Raw genomic sequence first — 20,477 nt, 5'->3', positions numbered from 1 at the left:
TTTCCTGTGGTCTACTATAGTCTCATCAGGTAGAAATACTGTGTGTTATGCTCATTTCTTTCAAATTAAACTCGGTATTCTTCGTAAGAACCATTGTTTTCGACATGTATTCATCCTTTTTGGAATAATAAAAACAATATTATTAATTTTGGTCAATCTTAATTTTGGTCAATCTTATTTGGGAGTAAGAGTGCTTCTTAAACTACGATATTAAAGTAAATCCGAGGGTTTGTTCCTTGATGGACTTACGATTTTTACAAAAATGGGCTCTCAAATGGGGTACTTTGACATACTGACTTCAGGTTCTTTCCAATCTCAGGACATTTGGAAGTCAATTTTAAGACAATCTGGAACGTTTCCTGGGCAAAGCTAAAACATATGGCCACCAAAGTCCCAAATGTGCTCCGTAAAAATACAGTGTCATCATTATGGACAATTGCAAGATATGTACAATTTACTAGTAACGTGTCATATGCAAATCTATCATTCGGATAAGTTGAATTTACATCTTACAACACGTAATCTGCAAAACTGTGAATTATTTGCCGGACGAATGTTTATGCCAAGAAAACCCACTGTCACTATTCTTTCGCCCGGCCGTGAATAGCAAAAAAAACAACAACAATATTATAAAACAATATAGATACCATGTATGGATACCTTGATAATGATCATAATTTGCAGAGCTATCTAAAAATGGAACTGACAGTTCACCGTGATTGACAGATTAATTTTTGACTTTATATGAAATTAGGTTTCATGTTATGCTTATTTAAATCGTTTTTGGCTATGGATATGTAAATAGTGGTAGTTTATTATTTATTATTTGAACTCCATTAATATTATACTATTTTCAATCTTATTCATTATCATACTTCGGTACACACTATTGTTAGACATATGGTTTAAAATCAATTACGCTTTTGTATAATATGGAAGGGCAGAAGGGTTAAAATTCCAAACCGCGTATTGATTATGTTCATACTGTTGTCGGACATTACTTTGTTCGAAAACTTTCTTTCAATTTTTATATATTTATGTCTGAAAACAGTGACTGTATGCACAACATATTGTTGTTCGATCTAATTTTGTCATTTAGAAAGGATTATTACTCGTAGGTGCAAACGCTAATCTATATAATTGAACTCCATTTGGGAAGCTTTATTTGACCTTCCTGTTATTTATGTTTGTGTGTTGCGACTTCAATTTATATGAGTGAAATTCAAATTTACAATAGCCAAACTGAAAAGTGAACAATGTTTTTGATAAATGCTACAACGCTTTGAGTTTTTCATATAACAGTGACATGTTGGTTTTGATTATTATTTATGAAGCATAATAAAACACCATTCTCATACAAGTATACCTGGTTACAAATTGAAGGTATCTTTTCTCTTATAAATAGTTGTGCAACAAAAAGGAATAACGAATTTCACTGCAATCTCCATTCAAAGTTAAGTCTTTATATTTCCGATAAGTTCTAAATCCAACTGTCAATGATTAATTCAAAATATAAAGTGTAGTAGAGCTTGAGCAAGGTTTCGATTAACATTGAGATAAAAGTATTCCGATTTAATTTTTGTTTTATAAATCTGCATTTGACGAGTTGCTCCTTGTCCTCATATGGTAGATTTTCAATGGCATTGCTGCCACTTTTAACAATAAATGTTTAAAATCAGGGTATGAAGTTTTTAAGTATTGAGCTATAACATCTGATCAGTAAAATATTCGTTTAATGCAATTATAAGAAAAAGAAGTTACATTGTCACTATTTGTACGCAAATTAATAGCTGACTTTAAAGTGGATAGATATAAAATAAAAGTATAAATAAGTCAATTAGACTTTTAACCCATTTTAGGCTTTTATCCGTGAATGGATACTTATAGATGGTTCTTCAAATACTTAAAAAATAACAACGAGATTGTTTACTTCTACCTTGATAAATGAATTTTATAAAAAAAATGCCTTTGACTTTTAACTACCGTGTCGCGAAATTATATGACATCGCAAAAAAGGAAAATGAAAAATTGCCATATCTTTGTGGGGTTTGTGTGTGAATGCATTTTTAAAAGTTGCCACTTTTCTTAAATACAGTAACACTATGAATTAAAGCATTGTTTACATGTTTAAAATAAATGTCGTAAGGCGCATTTAAGAGCTATACAAATTGTTTGTGAGATTTTGGCTTAAAAACATTCAAAGAACAATGTTTGTGAGGGTTTTGTAATTGCTACCTTGAGAACGATATTTGCAATTGTGAAGTCAGGAGGTGCATCTAAGACACTTGTTTTAACTATTTTATAAATTATCTAAAAGTTTTTTTATTGGTCCCAGCTTTAAACAATTAACAGGGTTCTCAAAATGTTTGAGTTGAACAGGCCAAATTGAATTTGTAACAGGCTTTCTAGGGGGGCCCGAGGGCATGCCCCCCCCCCCCCCCCCCCCCCCCCCCCCCCCCCCCCCCGATTTCCTGCATTGTGAGCCATTTAGGGTACTGTTTTTCTAGGAGTTCAGAAGTGAAAAAAAACAACAAAAAAACACTTATAATTCGGACATACATATTTTGCGAATCCTATAAGTTCATTCATATTTGCAGTGAATTCAAACATTTCGGCTGTGATTTGAAAATCATACGGTATTCGACTGAGCGATTTAAATACAATACACTCCTACGCACAGGGTACAGAAGGTAGAAAATTCTGCTCTCTATGAGCTTATCAAATAATGCTCATACTGAGCCAATTTCTGACCACTGTGTGCAAGAGTGAATACATTGCCACGCGACTTTAATATTAAGTTTAACTTACCGGTATTAAAACATGTATTGAAATGTGTCGTACATGTCGGCTGCATATCAAACGGAAGAATGTGGTGCGCTCGTGCTCTGACGTCAGAAAGTGTAGCGTTTGATCTGCAGCCGACATACACGACACGTTGCAATACATGTGTTAATTAGTTATCCTTTCGCAGGTGTTTGTGATGGAATGGGACTTGCATAAGGCGAAATAAATAACAATTGATTATTGCGGATTAATTATTGTAACGATTAATGAAATGTGTTTTGAAACCTGCCATTTAGCCTGTGTATACCAGGGTTCGAATTTAACTTTGAGGAGCACTCGCAAAATTTTGCGAGTTGCCTCAAAATGCACTCGCAAAATTTTGCGAGTGCTCCTCAAAGTTAAATTCGAACCCGAGGGCATGCCCCCCCCCGATTTCCTGCATTGTGAGCCATTTAGGGTACTGTTTTTCTAGGAGTTCAGAAGTGAAAAAAACAACAAAAAAACACTTATAATTCGGACATACATATTTTGCGAATACTATAAGTTCATTCATATTTGCAGTGAATTCAAACATTTCGGCTGTGATTTGAAAATCATACGGTATTCGACTGAGCGATTTAAATACAATACACTCCTACGCACAGGGTACAGAAGGTAGAAAATTCTGCTCTCTATGAGCTTATCAAATAATGCTCACACTGAGCCAATTTCTGACCACTGTGTGCAAGAGTGAATACATTGCCACGCGACTTTAATATTAAGTTTAACTTACCGGTATTAAAACATGTATTGAAATGTGTCGTACATGTCGGCTGCATATCAAACGGAAGAATGTGGTGCGCTCGTGCTCTGACGTCAGAAAGTGTAGCGTTTGATCTGCAGCCGACATACACGACACGTTGCAATACATGTGTTAATTAGTTATCCTTTCGCAGGTGTTTGTGATGGAATGGGACTTGCATAAGGCGAAATAAATAACAATTGATTATTGCGGATTAATTATTGTAACGATTAATGAAATGTGTTTTGAAACCTGCCATTTAGCCTGTGTATACCAGGGTTCGAATTTAACTTTGAGGAGCACTCGCAAAATTTTGCGAGTGCATTTTGAGGCAACTCGCAAAATGACAAATCAACTTGCAATTTTATTATTTGCTTTATTCCATTATAATACTGTCTAATTAAAGTAGAAATTAACACCTTAGACATATTATGAATATTAAAAAGTATCAATCTTGAGTGACTCGACTACTAAAACTTGTTGATGGCTTATTCTATTTGGGGGGTATGGAAAGACTCGTCTGATGCTGGCAGCTTTTTGATAACAAAGCTGTCCAATAATTTGACATTGTTCACTTTGTATATTTACCCTCGCCATCGGGTAATTTAATACCCATTCGACAAGCACGCTACAGATTTCATTAAGTCTATAAGTATTAAAAACAATAAAATAATAAATTTAAAATAAAAAAGCAACAGTAAATAGTAAATGTAGCGTGGATACTTTGGACCATGAAATATATCGATCAACGAAGTCTATTCATTATGACAGGATGATGGGGTTTACATATAGTGCGCAAAAGCGCTAAATTTAGCCAATGATGGAGCTAGGTGATTACGTCATTCGTATTTACTTTGTAGTATGCACGCCTCGGAGCATCCCGGAAAGATTCGAGATAAAACTCGGCGTTTTCCGTATTTGTTCTATTTTTGAAAACCTACTAGAGCGTGACTCCGTACTGTCTTCTTTATACCAGTAGTGTAAACATGCCACTTATAGGCTGTTTACACTCGACTACATAGCGGAATTAAGTTCATGTTTATTCTACTTTCCTTTTAACATTTTGTGGTCTAGAAAAAGCCACTCGCAGAATTTTGCGAGCTTGAATAAAAGTAACTCGCAATTTCCAAATGTCGCTCGCATTTTGCGAGTATGCGAGTCTAAATTCGAACCCTGTCACTAGTATTTATCCAGCTCTGACCTAGTATGTCCCTAAAATATGTCTACAAGGGCGACAACCAGTATCCGGAGGTCACTATGAATCCGGCTCTGACCTAGTATGTCCCTATAACGTGTCTACTCGGGCGACAACCAGTATCCGGAGGTCACTATGTATCCAGCTCTGACCTAGTATGTCCCTATAATGAGTCTACTAGGGCGACAACCAGTATCCGGAGGTCACTATCTATCCGGCTCTGACCTAGTATATCACTATAATTGACCTAGTTTGTCCCTATTATGTGTCTGTTAGGGTGACAAACCAGTATCCGGAGGTCACTATATATTCATCTCTTACCTAGTATGCCCCTATAATGTGTCTACTAGGGCGACAACCAGTATCCAGAGGTCATTATAAATCCGGCTCTGACCTAGTTTGTCCCTATAATGTGTCTACTAGGGCGACAACCAGTATCCGGAGGTCACTATGTATCCAGCTCTGACCTAGTATGTCCCTATAATGTGTCTACTAGGGCGACAAACTAGGTCACTATCTATCCAGCTCTGACCTAGTTTGTCCCTATAATGTGTCTACTAGGGCGACAACCGGTATCCAGAGGTCACTAAGTATTCAGCTCTGACCTAGTATATGTCTACTAGGGCGACAACCAGTATCCGGAGGTCACTATGTATACGGCTCTGTCCTAGTATTTCCCTATAATATGTCTACTAGGGCGACAACCAGTATCCGGAGGTCACTATGTATTCATCTCTTACCTAGTATGTCCCTATAATGTGTCTATTAGGGCGACAACCAGTATCCGGAGGTCACTATGTATTCATCTCTTACCTACTATGTCCTTATAATATGTCTACTAGGGCGACAACCAGTATCCGAAGGTCACTATGTATTCATCTCTTACCTAGTATGTCCCTATAATGTGTCTACTCGGGCGATAACCAGTATCCGGAGGTCACTATGTATCCAGCTCTGACCTAGTATGTCCCTATAATGTGTCTACTAGGGCGACAACCAGTATCCGGAGGTCACTATCTATCCGGCTCTGACCTAGTATATCACTATAATTGACCTAGTTTGTCCCTATTATGTGTCTGCTAGGGTGACAACCAGTATCCGGAGGTCACTATATATTCATCTCTTACCTAGTATGCCCCTATAATGTGTCTACTAGGGCGACAACCAGTATCCGGAGGTCACTATGAATCCGGCTCTGTCCTAGTTTGTCCCTATAATGTGTCTACTAGGGCGACAACCAGTATCCGGAGGTCACTATGTATCCAGCTCTGACCTAGTATGTCCCTATAATGTGTCTACTAGGGCGACAACCAGTATCCGGAGGTCACTATATATCCGGCTCTGACCTAGTTTGTCCCTATAATGTGTCGACTAGGGCGACAACCGGTATCCAGAGGTCACTAAGTATTCAGCTCTGACCTAGTATATGTCTACTAGGACGACAACCAGTATCCGGAGGTCACTATGTATCCGGCTCTGTCCTAGTATTTCCCTATAATATTTCTACTAGGGCGACAACCAGTATCCGGAGGTCACTATGTATTCATCTCTTACCTAGTATGTCCCTATAATATGTCTACTAGGGCGACAACCAGTATCCGGAGATCACTATGTATTCATTTCTGACCTAGTTTGTCCCTATAATGTGTTTACTAGGACGACAACCAGTATCCGGAGGTCACTATGTATCCGGCTCTGTCCTAGTATTTCCCTATAATATTTCTACTAGGGCGACAACCAGTATCCGGAGGTCACTATGTATTCAGCTCTGACCTAGTATATGTCTACTAGGGCGACAACCAGTATCCGGAGGTCACTATGTATCCGGCTCTGTCCTAGTATTTCCCTATAATATTTCTACTAGGGCGACAACCAGTATCCGGAGGTCACTATGTATTCATCTCTTACCTAGTATGTCCCTATAATATGTCTACTAGGGCGACAACCAGTATCCGGAAATCACTATGTATTCATTTCTGACCTAGTTTGTCCCTATAATGTGTTTACTAGGACGACAACCAGTATCCGGAGGTCACTATTTATCCAGCTCTGACCTAGTATGTCACCAAAATATATCTACTAGGGCGACAACCAGTATCCGTAGGTCACTATGTATTCATCTCTGACCTAGTATGTGTCTACTAGGGCGACAACCAATATCTGGAGGTCACTATGTATTCATCTCTGACCTATAATGAGTCTACTAGGGCGACAACCAGTATCCGGAGGTCACTATGTATTCATCTCTTACCTAGTATGTCCCTATAATATGTCTACTAGGGCGACAACCAGTATCCGGAGGTCACTATGTATCCAGCTCTGACCTAGTATGTCCCTATAATGAGTCTACTAGGGCGACAACCAGTATCCAGAGGTCACTATCTATACGGCTCTGACCTAGTTTGTCCCTATAATGTGTCTACTAGGGCAACAACCGGTATCCAGAGGTCACTAAGTATTCAGCTCTGACCTAGTATATATCTACTAGGGCGACAACCAGTATCCGGAGGTCACTATGTATCCGGCTCTGTCCTAGTATTTCCCTATAATATGTCTACTAGGGCGACAACCAGTATCTGGAGGTCACTATGTATTCATCTCTTACCTAGCATGTCCCTTTAATGTGTCTACTAGAGTGACAACCAGTATCCGGAGGTCACTATGTATCCAGCTCTGACCTAGTATGTCCCTATAATGTGTCTACTAGGGCGACAACCGGTATCCGGAGGTCACCATATATTCATCTCTTTCCTAGTATGCCCCTATAATGTGTCTACTAGGGCGACAACCAGTATCCGGAGGTCACTATGTATCCAGCTCTGACCTAGTATGTCCCTATAATGAGTCTACTAGGACGACAACCAGTATCCAGATGTATTCATCTCTTACCTAGTATGTCCCTATAATGTGTCTACTAGGGCGACAACCAGTATCCGGAGATCACTATGTACTCATTTCTGACCTAGTATGTCCCTATAATTTGTTTACTAGGACGACAACCAGTATCCGGAGGTCACTATTTATCCAGCTCTGACCTAGAATGTCACTAAAATATGTCTACTAGGGCGACAACCAGTATCCGGAGGTCACTATGTATTCATCTCTGACCTAGTATGTGTCTACTAGGGCGACAACCAGTATCCGGAGGTCACTATGTATTCATCTCTGACCTAGTATGTGTCTACTAGGGCGACAACCAGTATCCGGAGGTCACTATGTATTCATCTCTTACCTAGTACGTCACTAAAATATATCTACTAGGGTGACAACCAGTATCCGGAGGTCACTATGTATTCATCTCTGACCTATAATATTTCTACTAGGGCGACAACCAGTATCCGGAGGTCACTATGTATTCATCTCTGACCTAGTATGTGTCTACTAGGGCGACAACCAGTATCCGGAGGTCACTATGTATTCATCTCTTACCTAGTATGTCCCTATAATGTGTCTACTAAGGCGACAACCAGTATCCGGAGGTCACTATTTATCCAGCTCTGTCCTAGTATGTCCCGATTATGTGTCTACTAGGGCGACAACCAGTATCCGGAGGTCACTATTTATCCAGCTCTGTCCTAGTTTGTCCCATAATGTGTCTACTAGGGCGACAACCAGTATCCGGAGGTCACTATGTATCCAGCTCTGTCCTAGTTTGTCCCTATAATGTGTCTACTAGGGCGACAACCAGTATCCGGAGGTCACTATGTATCCAGCTCTGTCCTAGTTTGTCCCGATAATGTGTCTACTAGGGTGACAACCAGTATCCCGAGGTCACTATGTATCCAGCTCTGTCCTAGTTTGTCCCTATAATGTGTCTACTAGGGGGACAACCGGTATCCGGAGGTCACTATGTATCCAGCTCTGTCCTAGTTTGTCCCTATAATGTGTCTACTAGGGCGACAACCAGTATCCGGAGGTCACTATGTATCCATCTCTTACCTAGTATGTCCTTATAATGTGTCTACTAGGGCGACAACCGTTATCCGGAGGTCACTATGTATCCATCTCTTACCTAGTACATGTGTATGTCCCTATAATATGTCTACTAGGGCGACAACCGGTATCTGGAGGTCACTATGTATCCATCTCTTACCTAGTATGTCCCTATAATATGTCTACTAGGGCGACAACCGGTATCAGGAGGTCACTATGTATCCATCTCTTACCTAGTATGTCCCTATAATATGTCTACTAGGGCGACAACCAGTATCCGGAGGTCACTATGTATCCATCTCTTACCTAGTATGTCCCTATAATGTGTCTACTTGGGCGACAACCGGTATCCGGATGTCACTATGTATCCATCTCTTACCTAGTATGTCCCTATAATGTGTCTACTAGGGCGACAACCAGTAACCGGAGGTCACTATGTATCCAGCTCTGACCTAGTATGTCCCTATAATGTGTCTACTAGGGCGATAACCAGTATCCGGAGTCACTATATATTCATCTCTTACCTAGTATGTCCTTTTAATGTGTCTACTAGGGCGACAACCAGTATCCGGAGGTCACTATGTAGTCATCTCTGACTTAGTATATGTCTACTAGGGAGACAACCAGTATCCGGAGGTCACTATGTATTCAGCTCTGTCCTAGTTTGTCCCTATAATGTGTCTACTAGGGTGACAATTATTATGTGTTTCATTTGGCGACAAGCAGTATCCGGAGGTCACTCTTCCTCTCTGGCCTAGTATGTCCCTAATGTGTTGACTAGGGTGACAACCAGTATCCGGAGGTCACTATGTATTCCTCTCTGGCCTAGTATGTCCCTAATGTGTTGACTAGGGTGACAACCAGTATCCGGAGGTTACTATGTATTCCTCTCTGGCCTAGTATGTCCCTGATGTGTTGACTAGGGTGACAACCAGTCACTTTATGTTTGGTTAGTGCTCACTAAGCCGGACAAGTAGGTTTCATTGTACTTTGATTTTCTCCACAACACAAGACCACACTCTAGTTAAAGTTAAATGTTAACAAGCTTTTGCTATTACTCATTTTGCAGTTGGACACATTTGTTTGAAGTTGTGGATCTTGAGACTCTGGAGCAACTCTCGTTGTGTCATGATGGTAGGGGACACAGGGCTGGCTTCTTTGTGGAGATGGTTGTTGTCACAGAAAGGAGCGAGGACAAGTCACACATAAGGCACGTGTTCCAGTGCGGCCCCTGGCTGGACTCGCACAACGATAACTGCCACATGGAGACGATGCTGAGAATGATTGGTAAGTACTTGGCTGAGAATGATTAGTACATACTTGGCTCAGAATGTACTTGGCTGTGAATTATTTATAGACCTCTCCTCAGAATGATTGGTACACACTTTGTTGAGAATCATTGGTATGTACTTGGCTTAAACTATTTGGTACATACATTGTTTAGAATGATCAGTACTTACTAGACTCAAAATGTTATTTATAAAGATTATGCGCTGTTCTTGTGTAAGAAACGTTGTTTAATTTTGTAGTGTACTGTTTTTCGAAAATTTTGTGATGCTTTGATGGAATTAAAAAATAATGTTTTAGTGAATAAAAGTAATAACGTTCAGATGTCATTAACACAAAAAACAACCATCAACAAAGGAAAAGAAAAAATCCAGTTCGCACTTAATAAACTTTTATTTCAAAAACCATTTCAACTGAAAGTTACCAAAAACAAAACAAAACTGAAAGTTTGAGGTAGATCACCACCTTTTGATTAAAAGTAAATCAGGCACCCCCAGCATGATTGTGAAAGAAGAATTTATTCACTAGCCATTCAACAGTTGTTAAATTAGGTTGCTCATGTACAGTGACTGTGAAGACTAGCGAGGGTAAAAGGACGGCCACCACAGGGAAGGTTCAAATCACCATGTATGGCACCAGTGGCCACACTGCAGCCCTCCTCTTCTCATCTTTAGAACCTGGGACTCTGGCATTCACTTCCGGGGCCAAGTCTGAGTTCCATATCAGCACCGGGCAGGTTTGCTGAGTAACCAAGATCCGACTAGAATGTGACAATTCTGGCTCTAACCTGACTGGAGGCTTGATCATGTATGATATTGCTGATTTTATTGTGCATTCCTTTTGATTAACTTAAGCCACTAGAAGCTAAGTATAATGATCATTATGAGAATCGTGATTTGTACTAACATACATCGCCCTAAAATCCTATAATGGGCCATAGTTCTATATCTGTTCTGTAAATAATACATGACATCTGAGATTGTTATTTAGCCTCTCTACTAATTCTCTGTCTTGCACTTTGTCTTTGTACTTAGGTGTGAATGTATGATGAGGATAGCAGTGATAAGCTTATGTACTTCGTCGACCACTGGCTTGCCCTTGACAAAGTTGATGGTTCAATCTGTAGAGGACTACCAGCAGTACGTAAAGGCACCCCTAGCCTGCCAGGTCTATATAAATATTCCTTGTACTTAAAGCTGCACTCTCACAGATATACCGTTTTTACAACTTTTTTATTTTATTGTCTTGGAAAGAGCAAATCTTTGCATAAATATCTGCATACCAATGATAAAAGAATGTTGGAGATCAAATCAGACTTTAATATTTCTGTTTCATGGCTTAAAGCGTTACTAACGGTTTAAGAAAAATGCACAAAACATCAATTTTTGAACTTAATATGAAAATCTGCGATCTATTTTTTGTCAGGAGTCTTGTATAACTGGTTTCCATGCATTTTCGCAAAAAAGTGGCTCATTCCAAGACAAAAAATAAAAAAGTTGTCAAAATGTTCAATCTGTGAGAGTGCAGCTTTAAACTTCCCACATAATGTTGGGTATTAAGTACTGGTATTAATGTTAATTGCTTTGTATCAAGAAAGAATTCATTTGATTTTTTGGAGTTAGCTTGTGTCCTCTACTGCGTTTATACAGTATAAATGCTCAAACAAATCTTAAGTGTTAGTAAACAGGCATTTGTTGACAAGCCTGCTTGCGGTGAGTGAGACATAGTTATCACAATGGGGGTTCCGTGTTTTTGCGTGCATGCATGTGTGTCCGTAGGTAAATGCAGACTGAATTTGTCCCAGCTGTTTCTTGACTGTGCATTATAGGATTTTCTAAAAACTTGCCATGAAGGTCCACCATGGTGAGGTGGTGTGTTTCGCGAACAAGAAGCAGGTCTGTATGTCAAAGGTCAAGGTCATGATTAGAGGTCAAAGGTTGAAATGATCCTTGTCTGGGCTGTATCTTGACCATGCATTATAGGATTTTCAAACAACTTGCCATGAAGGTACACCATGATGAGGTGGTGTGTTAAACAAAAGACCAAGGTCTGTTCATTAAAGATTAAAGTCACACTTACAACTTAAATGTCAAAATGAGTACTGTTGATGGGACTGGTTTAGACTAATCCATATCAGGGCTGTAACTTTACCATGCATTATTGGATTTTCAAAAAAAACATGCTGAGGCGTAGTGCCACAGGTCACATGTATTTTTCAACTCCATGTTATTCTGTAATGCAATTGCATTGAAGAGAAATATCTGTGTCAAAGTCTCTTTCACATGTCGCCATTTGGCGTATAGTTGTTATCAGCCTGTGATGGGATCATAATTTTGATTCTGAAATTTAAACCATGATTTTCAGTGTTACGCTATGTGGTTGCTGTGACAACAGGAAGTTGGATGCTGGAGTGGACAGTGCAAATTTTTATACTCAATCTGATTGGTGTAGATGGAGATATTGGCTTGAGGGAGGGTATCTCACTGGAGCCATTTCTAAAAGTTGATTCCCTTGGCAGCCTGGACAAACTGACATATTCATTGTTGAAGCCGTTTCTGTTGGGAAAAAAATGAAAATGAAGTGACCTTCGGCAGTCTTGATCAGGTAACTACAAATGTATAGTTTAATATTCCTTTTTGAAAATAAAGTAATTAATGTGAGAAAGTGCTATGTACATCACTTTATTGGTGGATTCCTTGAGCTAGGTTGGTCTGATAAGATTTAAGCAGTATTCAAGATGACAAACATGAAGTGTTTATCCTGTCCAAGTTTAGCTCGACTATTCGAAAAATAAGGAGGACTTTACTACTCACGTCGGCGTCTGGTTAAAGTATAAGGGCAAGTTGGGATTTTCACTTAAAACTTCAATACCCATCATTCAATTCATTTAATACTTTACAAAATTGTTCAAGGCCATCACATAATGAGGTTAGATAACTCCATATTATCATTTATACATATTATGGCCCCTGATTGACTATGGAACTTAGGTTAAAGTTTTAGGGCAGGTTGGGATATTTATTAATAACTTCTTTATCCTTCATTCAATTGACTTGATTATCCCCCGCCTATGAAATAGGGAGGGGGATATTGAAATGGCGTTGTCCGTCCATCCTTTCGTCCGTCAGTCCGTCTTTCCTTTCGTCCTTCCTTCCTTCCGTCCGTCCGTCCGTCACCTGCGTTTTCTCAGTAACTAGCCGGTATAATTTCATGAAACTTAAAATAAATATGAACCACTATACTGGAATGATGCCCGTCCAAAAAAAAATTTGATTGGTCAATTGTCCTTGGAGTTATTGCCCTTGATTTTTTGAAAAATGCACATTCACAGCCATTTCTCAGTCACTAGCTGGCAGAATTTCATGAAACTTAAAATAAATATGAATTACTATACTGGGATGATGCCTGTTCATTTTTTTTTGGATTGGTCAATTGTACTTGAAGTTATTGCCCTTGATTTTTTGAAGAACTCATTTACAGCCATTTCGCAGTAACTAGTTGGTAGAAATTCTTGAATCTTGAAATAAATATGAACCAACATACTGCGATGATGCCTGTTTATTTATATTTTGGATTGTGTAATTCCTGTATGAGTTATTTGCCCTTGATTTATTAAAAGATCCATGTTGCAGCCTTTTCTATGCAACTAGCTGGTAGAATTTCATGACACTTCGAATAAATAAGAACCAACATACTGTGATGATGCCTGTCTATTTTTCTTTTGGATTGGTCAATTTTCCTTAGAGTTATTGCCCTTGATTTATTAAAAAATCATTGTTTGCAGCCGTTTCTCAGTAAAACCAATGTGCTTATCTTATTCTTTCTGAGATTTTTTTTAACCTTCAAGCACAAACAAGCCATCAAGCACAAACAAGCCATCATTGGCGGGGGGATATCTTTTCACTGAAAATGCTTGTTAATACTTCAACAGTTGTTTGGGACTATTACACAATAAGGTTACATAACTCCATATTATCTTTAATACAAGTTATGGCCCCTTAAGGAACTTAGGTTAAAGTTTTAGGGCAGGTTCAAGTAGGGCAAGTTGGGATTTTAATAAAAAAAACTTCTATACCCTTCATTCACTTGACTAAATACGTCACAGAATTATTGATGACCATATTACAACAAGGTTACCTAACTACATTTTAACCTTGATTACAAATTATGGCCCTTGGTTGATTTTTTTTTTATTTCTGTTGCACATTTTCATATTCTTAACCAGGTTTTGACAAAGGGAAAACTATTTATTAAAATGACTTGTGTCATTGTTCGGGCAGGCTAGTGGGAGGGCAGCGTCAAAGTCACCTTATGTATCGAATAATTTTAGCTAGGTTTGGCATCTAGTCACCAAACTTGGTATATAGGAAGAGTTTATGGAGACCTTCATGGGACTGCGTTTGAGGCCCCTAGGATCAAGGTCAAGGTCAAAGTTACTATTTATAGAAAAATGGTTAGTATTAAATAACTTAGGTTAGGGTCGACATTTTGCGACCAAACTTAGTTAATATATATATATATATATGAAGATTTTTCCAGAGACCTTTTAAGAGATTATGTTTTGGGCCCCAAGAGTTATGGTCAAATGCAAATTGTTTGGTGTACATTAATCCTATGTGTGAGAACACATCTAAATGTGCCAAGTACAAAAATACTTTTATTATGATATACCATCAATTTCTTGTGTCAGAGTTTAGACCCGTATGCTTTTGACCTTTGATACTTTTAAGATCAAGAGAGCATCATGGAGAAACACCAGAGAAAGGGAATTCAAGACAAAAAATACCAAAGGATGTGATTTCAAAGAAAGGTAAAAAAAAGATAAGCCTTTAAGATGGCTCTATAGAGATAATGAAATTATATTTTTATGACGCCAATTCTTTGGATGCTGTTAACACAAATTGTAAGTAAAATGTTCAATTTGTGTTTTGTAAACAAGTGTATTATTACTTCTGGAAGGTTCTTTAATCTTAAGTTTGTGGAAATGGTCTTGATTCAGGCACAAAATGTAAGGTGCCATGGCAATAAAAAATATTTTTTATAAAAAATGATAAAAATATTTGGATGATAAACAGTGAATAACATGGTTTGCCTCAAACTGTATTTGTTTTTGTTTGGTTAATGCAATTTAATATCTACCTTGCAGGTTGCAAAACATGAAAGAAAAGAATGAAACCCTAGTGCAGTTCTTGATGTCTAAGGAAGTCAAGGTAATGTAATTTTTTAGCTCACCTGTCACATAGTGACAAGGTGAGCTTTTGTGATCACAATTTGTCCGTCGTCCGTCCGTCGTCCGTCCGTCGTCCGTCCGTAAACTTTTACTTTAAACGACATCTCCTCATAAACCGCTTAGCCAATTTCATCCAAACTTCACAGGAATGTTCCTTGGGTGGTCCCCTTTGAAAATTGTTCAAAGAATTGAATTCCATGCAGAACTCTGATTGCCATGGCAATGGAAAGGAAAAACTTTAAAAATCTTTTTCTCCCAAACAACAAGGCTTAGGCCGTTGATATATGGTAGGTAGGATCACCTAATGGTCCTCTACCAAGATTGTTCAAATTATGGCCCTTGGGTCAAAATTGGCCCCGCCCCGGGGGGTCATGGGTTTTCTCTATATGTTTATAGTGAAAACTTAAAAAATCTTCTCCTCTGAACTTACTTGGCCTAGAGCTTAGATATTTGTCATGATTCATCGTCTAGTGAACCTCTACAAAGTTTGTTCAAATTATGGCCCTGGGGTCAAAATTGGCCCCGCCCCGGGGGGTCATGGGTATGCTCTATATGTTTATAGTTAAAACTTCAAAAATCTTCTCCTCTGAACTTACTTGGACTAGAGCTTAGATATTTGGCATGATTCATCGTCTAGTGGACCTTTACAAAGATTGTTCAAATTATGGCCTTGGGGTCAAAATTGGCCCCGCCCCGGGGGGTCATGGGTTTTCTCTATATGTTTATAGTGAAAACTTCAAAAATCTTCTCCTTTGAACTTACTTGGACTAGAGCTTAGATATTTGGCATGATTCATCGTCAAGTGGACCTCTACAAAGATTGTTCAAATTATGGCCTTGGGGTCAAAATTTGACCCGCCCTAGGGGGTCATGGGTATACTTGATATGTTTATAATTAAAACTTCAAAAATCTTCTCCTCTTAACTTACTTGGACTAGAGCTTAGGTATTTGGCATGATTCATCGTCTAGTGGACCTCTACAAAGATTGTTCAAATTATGGCCCTGTGGTCATAATTGGCCCCGCCCCTGGGCGGTCATGGGTTTTCTCTATATGTTTATATTAAAAAAAATCAAAAATCTCCTCTGAACTTACGTTGCTTAGAGCTTAGATATTTGGCTTGATTCATCGTCTAGTGGACCTCTACAAAGATTGTTCAAATTATGGCCTTGGGGTCAAAATTGGCCCCGCCCAGGGGGGTTAGGGTATTCTCTATATGTTTATAGTTAAAACTTCAAAAATCTTCTCCTCTGAACTTACTTGGACTAGAGCTTAGATATTTGGCATGATTCATCGTCTAGTGGACCTCTACAAAGATTGTTCAAATTATGGCCTTGGGGTCAAAATTGGTCCCACCCCCTTCGGGGGTCATGGGTTTTCTCTATATGTTTATAGTGAAAACTTCAAAAATCATCTCCTCTGAACTTACGTGGCTTAGAGCTTAGATATTTGGCATGATTCATCGTCTAGTGGACCTCTACAAAGTTTGTTCAAATTATGGCCTTGGGGTCAAAATTGGCCACACCCCGGGGCTGATGGGTTTTCTCTATATGTGTTATAGTGAAAACTTAAAAAGTCTTCTCCGAACTCACAAAGACAAGTAACGTCTTAATTTAAACTGGATAACATATTTAGTACACATAACAAATTATCAATATGGGCCACATACAACAATTAATAACAAATATATAGATACACAAGTAAAATCAAGTAGTGACAAGAGCTTAGATATTTGGCATGATATATCATATAGTTGACTTGTACCAATATTGTTCAATCTTTGGCCCTGGGGTCAAAAAATGGCCCCACCCGGGCGGTCATGGGTTTCCTTATATATGTATATGATGAAAACTTATAAAATCTTCTTCTCCGAAACCAAAAGGCGAAGGCCTTAGATATTTGGTATGAAGCATTGTTTATCGGACCACTATTAAGATTGTTCAAACTTTAGCCCTGGGGTCAAAATTGGCCACGCCCCGTGTTCATAGGCTTAGGTTTTCAATATTTTTATATAGTCTTATATAATAAAACTTTAAAAATCCTCTTCTCCAAAAATATAAGACCTAGAGCTTTCATATTTGGTATATAGTGTTACCTAGTGGACCTACACCAAAGGTATTCAAATTATTGTCCCGGGGTCAAATTGGCCTTGCTCAGGGGTCATTTGTTTTTACATTGTCTTGTCACTTAAACATCTTTTCCTCTGAAAGTAAAGGTCAGAATGACTCCATACTTGATATGTAGCATCCTTACATGGTCCTCTCTCAACTTTGTTCAAATGGTTTTGTTTGGCCCCTTTTAGAGCAAAAAATAGAAAAACCTTTAAACAACTTGATCTTATTAACTGCTTGATGGATCTTCAAGTCTGAAGCATCCTAGCATGGGCCTCTGTCAGGTCTTTTCAAATAATTTTGTTTGGCCCCTTTTAAGGGCCACCAGAGCTAAAATTAGTAAAAAAAACTTAACATTTTCTTCGCATGAACCCCTTGATAGATCTTCAGCAAATTTGGTTTGAAGTGTCCTTGCATGGACCTCTTTTAAATTTGTTCACATAATTTTGTTTGGCCCGGTTGCCATGGCAACCTAAAGGAAAATGTCAACAATTGGTTATAATCATCTTCTCCTAAACCGCTTTGACAATTTTGATGAAACTTCATAGGAATGATCCTTGGTTGGTGCTTTTTCAAAATTGTTCAAAAAAATTATTTCCATGCAGAACTCTGGTTGCCATGGCAACCTGAAGGAAAATATAGGCTGTCGTGTCCGCGCTGTGACTTACTCTTATATGGACAGATTTTAAAATGACTTGCCATATGTTTTTGACATACCAAGACAACGTGTCGTGTGCAAGACCCATGTCCCTACCTCTAAGGTGAAAGATACACTAAGTGTTTATTCACAATGGAATGCTGAATATGAGGACATAAAAGAGTGTTGGCTGTCATTTAGTATGATTGTTTTTTTTTCTATGCTCAGAGGCAATTTAATATAACTTACAATATGTATTTGACACATAAAGGCAAGATCAACTTTTTATGTACTTGTTCATAGATCAATGTCACATTGGGGGGCATTTGTCACATTCTTTGACAGCTCTTGTTCAATATTCTTTGAGAAACAAGCTATATTGATAACAAAGGTTAAACTCTTTCAATCAGGTGAGCGATTTAGGGCCATCATGGCCCTCTTGTTTATAGTTTTACATTTCAACTCAAGCAGAAGAATGTTGAACCAAGATCGTTTGATTTTACTGTACATACCATATTTATACATACATGTTTATTATACACTCTGCCCATTTGGCTGTTTATTGAATAATAATAAGTCCAATGTAACAACTGATACATGTGTACAGAATCTATATTATACTCCTGCTTAACATAGTGAATTATTTGAATCAAGTACATATCACATTGTCTTTCCCGGTTGCGAAATATTTAATATCATAATAGCCTTAGAGAAACAGCAATGAAACTTTGCACTTATTTTATAGGAAAAAGGCCAGACAACAGTGCAGGGCACACAATGCTTCCAAAAATAGTATATGACACTTATGATCTTCACTGGGCTGTCACAGAGAGCCAAGAGAGCCATACAACATAGTGGATTTGGTCCTATTGATGATGATGAACAGGTACATTTGTTGACTTGGCTTACTGAATTTGATAACATTTATGTGTAGATTTGGCTTTTGTTATCCTTTGTGTAAGAGTTTTTAGTTCTAAAATTATTAGGATAAATGCTATCTGATCCTTCTAAGGCAAATATATGTGTCTTATTAGTATCATATTTTTAGCTCGACTATTCGAAGAATAAGGAGAGCTATCCTAGTCACCCAAGCGTCGGCGTAACCACTTATGTTAAAGTTTGCGTACCACCTCAAATATTTTCAAAGTCCATTGACATATGGCTTTGAAACTTTGCACACTTGTTCACCATCATGCCCCCAACCTGTACACATGAGGGGGTATTCCCATCAAGCATTTTGACAAAATTATGCCCCTTTTTCTACTTAGAATTTATGTTAAAGTTTGCGTACCACCTCAAATATTTTCCAATTCAATTTATGTAAATATCTCGGCACATCATGTATTGCATTGAAATCTAATCTAACAGTGGAAATAACTGTTTTGGTCTGTGTATTCCTTGGTCTTTAAAAATAGTGTGATACTAAGAAAGTTTTATTTGGTTAATTTTTTTCTATAAGATTTTGTAGGAAATGAAAATGCAAAAGTTATAAAGTAAAGATATGATTGTTATTGAATATTATTAATTATAACTGTTATGTTCGAAAGTCTAAATTCTTATGTAATCTACATATTTTATGTCCAACAGGTGTGAGGTGCACTAAGGAGGAGATTGAGGTCATCATTCATAAGGAGTTTCAGAGCTATCGAAAGGACATACCAAAGTGAATCCATTTCATGATTAATGTCGTAATTTCCCTTTTTAACGGAGAGTGAAACTCAAGGAGGATTTAAACCAGTTAATAGCGCCAAACCTCATGCTTGCCGGGCACCAAAAATATAGTGAAATCATTTTACATTTATCGATGCTAAGGAAATCAGTTTCTTACATATCAAAAATGTATTTATTTTGTCTTTGCTCATTGACATATATTACCTATTTTTCGGCATGAAATTTGATTTTTTCTTAAATCGTCCATTTGTTGTTGCATGTTTGCATGGTTTATATGATAATAAACACCATGCATAATTGTTTACCATATTAATTAAATTAATTGAAGTTAAAGGCAAACAAGAAGGCAAACAAGGAAACAGGTACTTTTACTGTTTACCATAACAATGTGTGTGTGTGTGTGTCGGTGTGCTTCGTCTACCTTTTATTCCTTTGTATGTTATCTTCCTCCTTTTATCTGTGTGTGAGTGGGTGTGTATATAAGCACATGTGCGTGCGTGATCTCCCTCTAAATCAGTGTGTGTACATGCTTGTTCTACCGCTATATTTCTCTTCGTGTTTCTTTGCCTGTGCTTATGCATGCTTCTTCTACCTCTCTAACTGGAGGTGTATGTTCTATTCCACTGTTGTCCTTAGTGTGTCTGTTATACCTATTTCTATTCGTTCATCTTTTTTTCTCCCTCTATCTTCCTCAGTCTCGTGTTGCCATTCACAGTCTATCATATATGTTATAACTTGATACCTGATTGTATAAATATTATGTATAAAACCAATAAAATGATATAACGTTGTACTATTTGCAATTGTATTTCATCACTTGGTCATTTGCATAAGATTTAAGGTTCATGAT

The 20,477-nt window shown here is 38.1% G+C and overlaps 2 protein-coding genes and 1 long non-coding RNA gene across 4 annotated transcripts; all 3 read left to right on the top strand.

Moving 5' to 3' along the window:
- Nucleotides 1–9,441: 9,441 nt before the first annotated feature.
- On the top strand, nt 9,442–10,749 carry LOC128246903 (uncharacterized). Its single transcript, XM_052965440.1, has 2 exons — nt 9,442–9,980; nt 10,532–10,749. Exons 1-2 carry the CDS (start codon nt 9,728–9,730, stop codon nt 10,723–10,725), a joined length of 447 nt encoding a protein of 148 aa, XP_052821400.1. The 5' UTR covers nt 9,442–9,727; the 3' UTR covers nt 10,726–10,749.
- Nucleotides 10,750–10,793: 44 nt separating this feature from the next.
- On the top strand, nt 10,794–14,786 carry LOC128246905 (uncharacterized). Of its 2 annotated transcripts, XR_008263390.1 has the most exons (3): nt 10,794–11,147; nt 12,345–12,584; nt 14,711–14,786. XR_008263390.1 is itself a non-coding variant. In XM_052965442.1 (2 exons), the coding sequence occupies exons 1-2, from the start codon at nt 11,021–11,023 to the stop codon at nt 12,551–12,553; spliced, it is 336 nt and encodes a 111-aa protein (XP_052821402.1). In that variant the 5' UTR covers nt 10,794–11,020; the 3' UTR covers nt 12,554–12,726. The 2 variants fall into 2 exon arrangements, 1 of the variants encoding a protein (XP_052821402.1); XM_052965442.1 differs by lacking the exon at nt 14,711–14,786 and having other exon boundaries at nt 12,345–12,726.
- Nucleotides 14,787–15,124: 338 nt separating this feature from the next.
- On the top strand, nt 15,125–19,728 carry LOC128246908 (uncharacterized). The gene is made up of 3 exons (XR_008263393.1): nt 15,125–15,190; nt 18,702–18,842; nt 19,544–19,728. It is a non-coding gene; the product is annotated as an uncharacterized LOC128246908 (long non-coding RNA).
- Nucleotides 19,729–20,477: the final 749 nt, after the last annotated feature.

The sequence above is a fragment of the Mya arenaria genome, chromosome 9 (assembly GCF_026914265.1).
Source record: "Mya arenaria isolate MELC-2E11 chromosome 9, ASM2691426v1".
Taxonomy (NCBI): Eukaryota; Metazoa; Mollusca; class Bivalvia; order Myida; family Myidae; genus Mya; species Mya arenaria.
The sequence above is the reverse complement of the archived record's forward strand: the minus strand, read 5'-3'. Positions and strand labels throughout refer to the sequence as shown.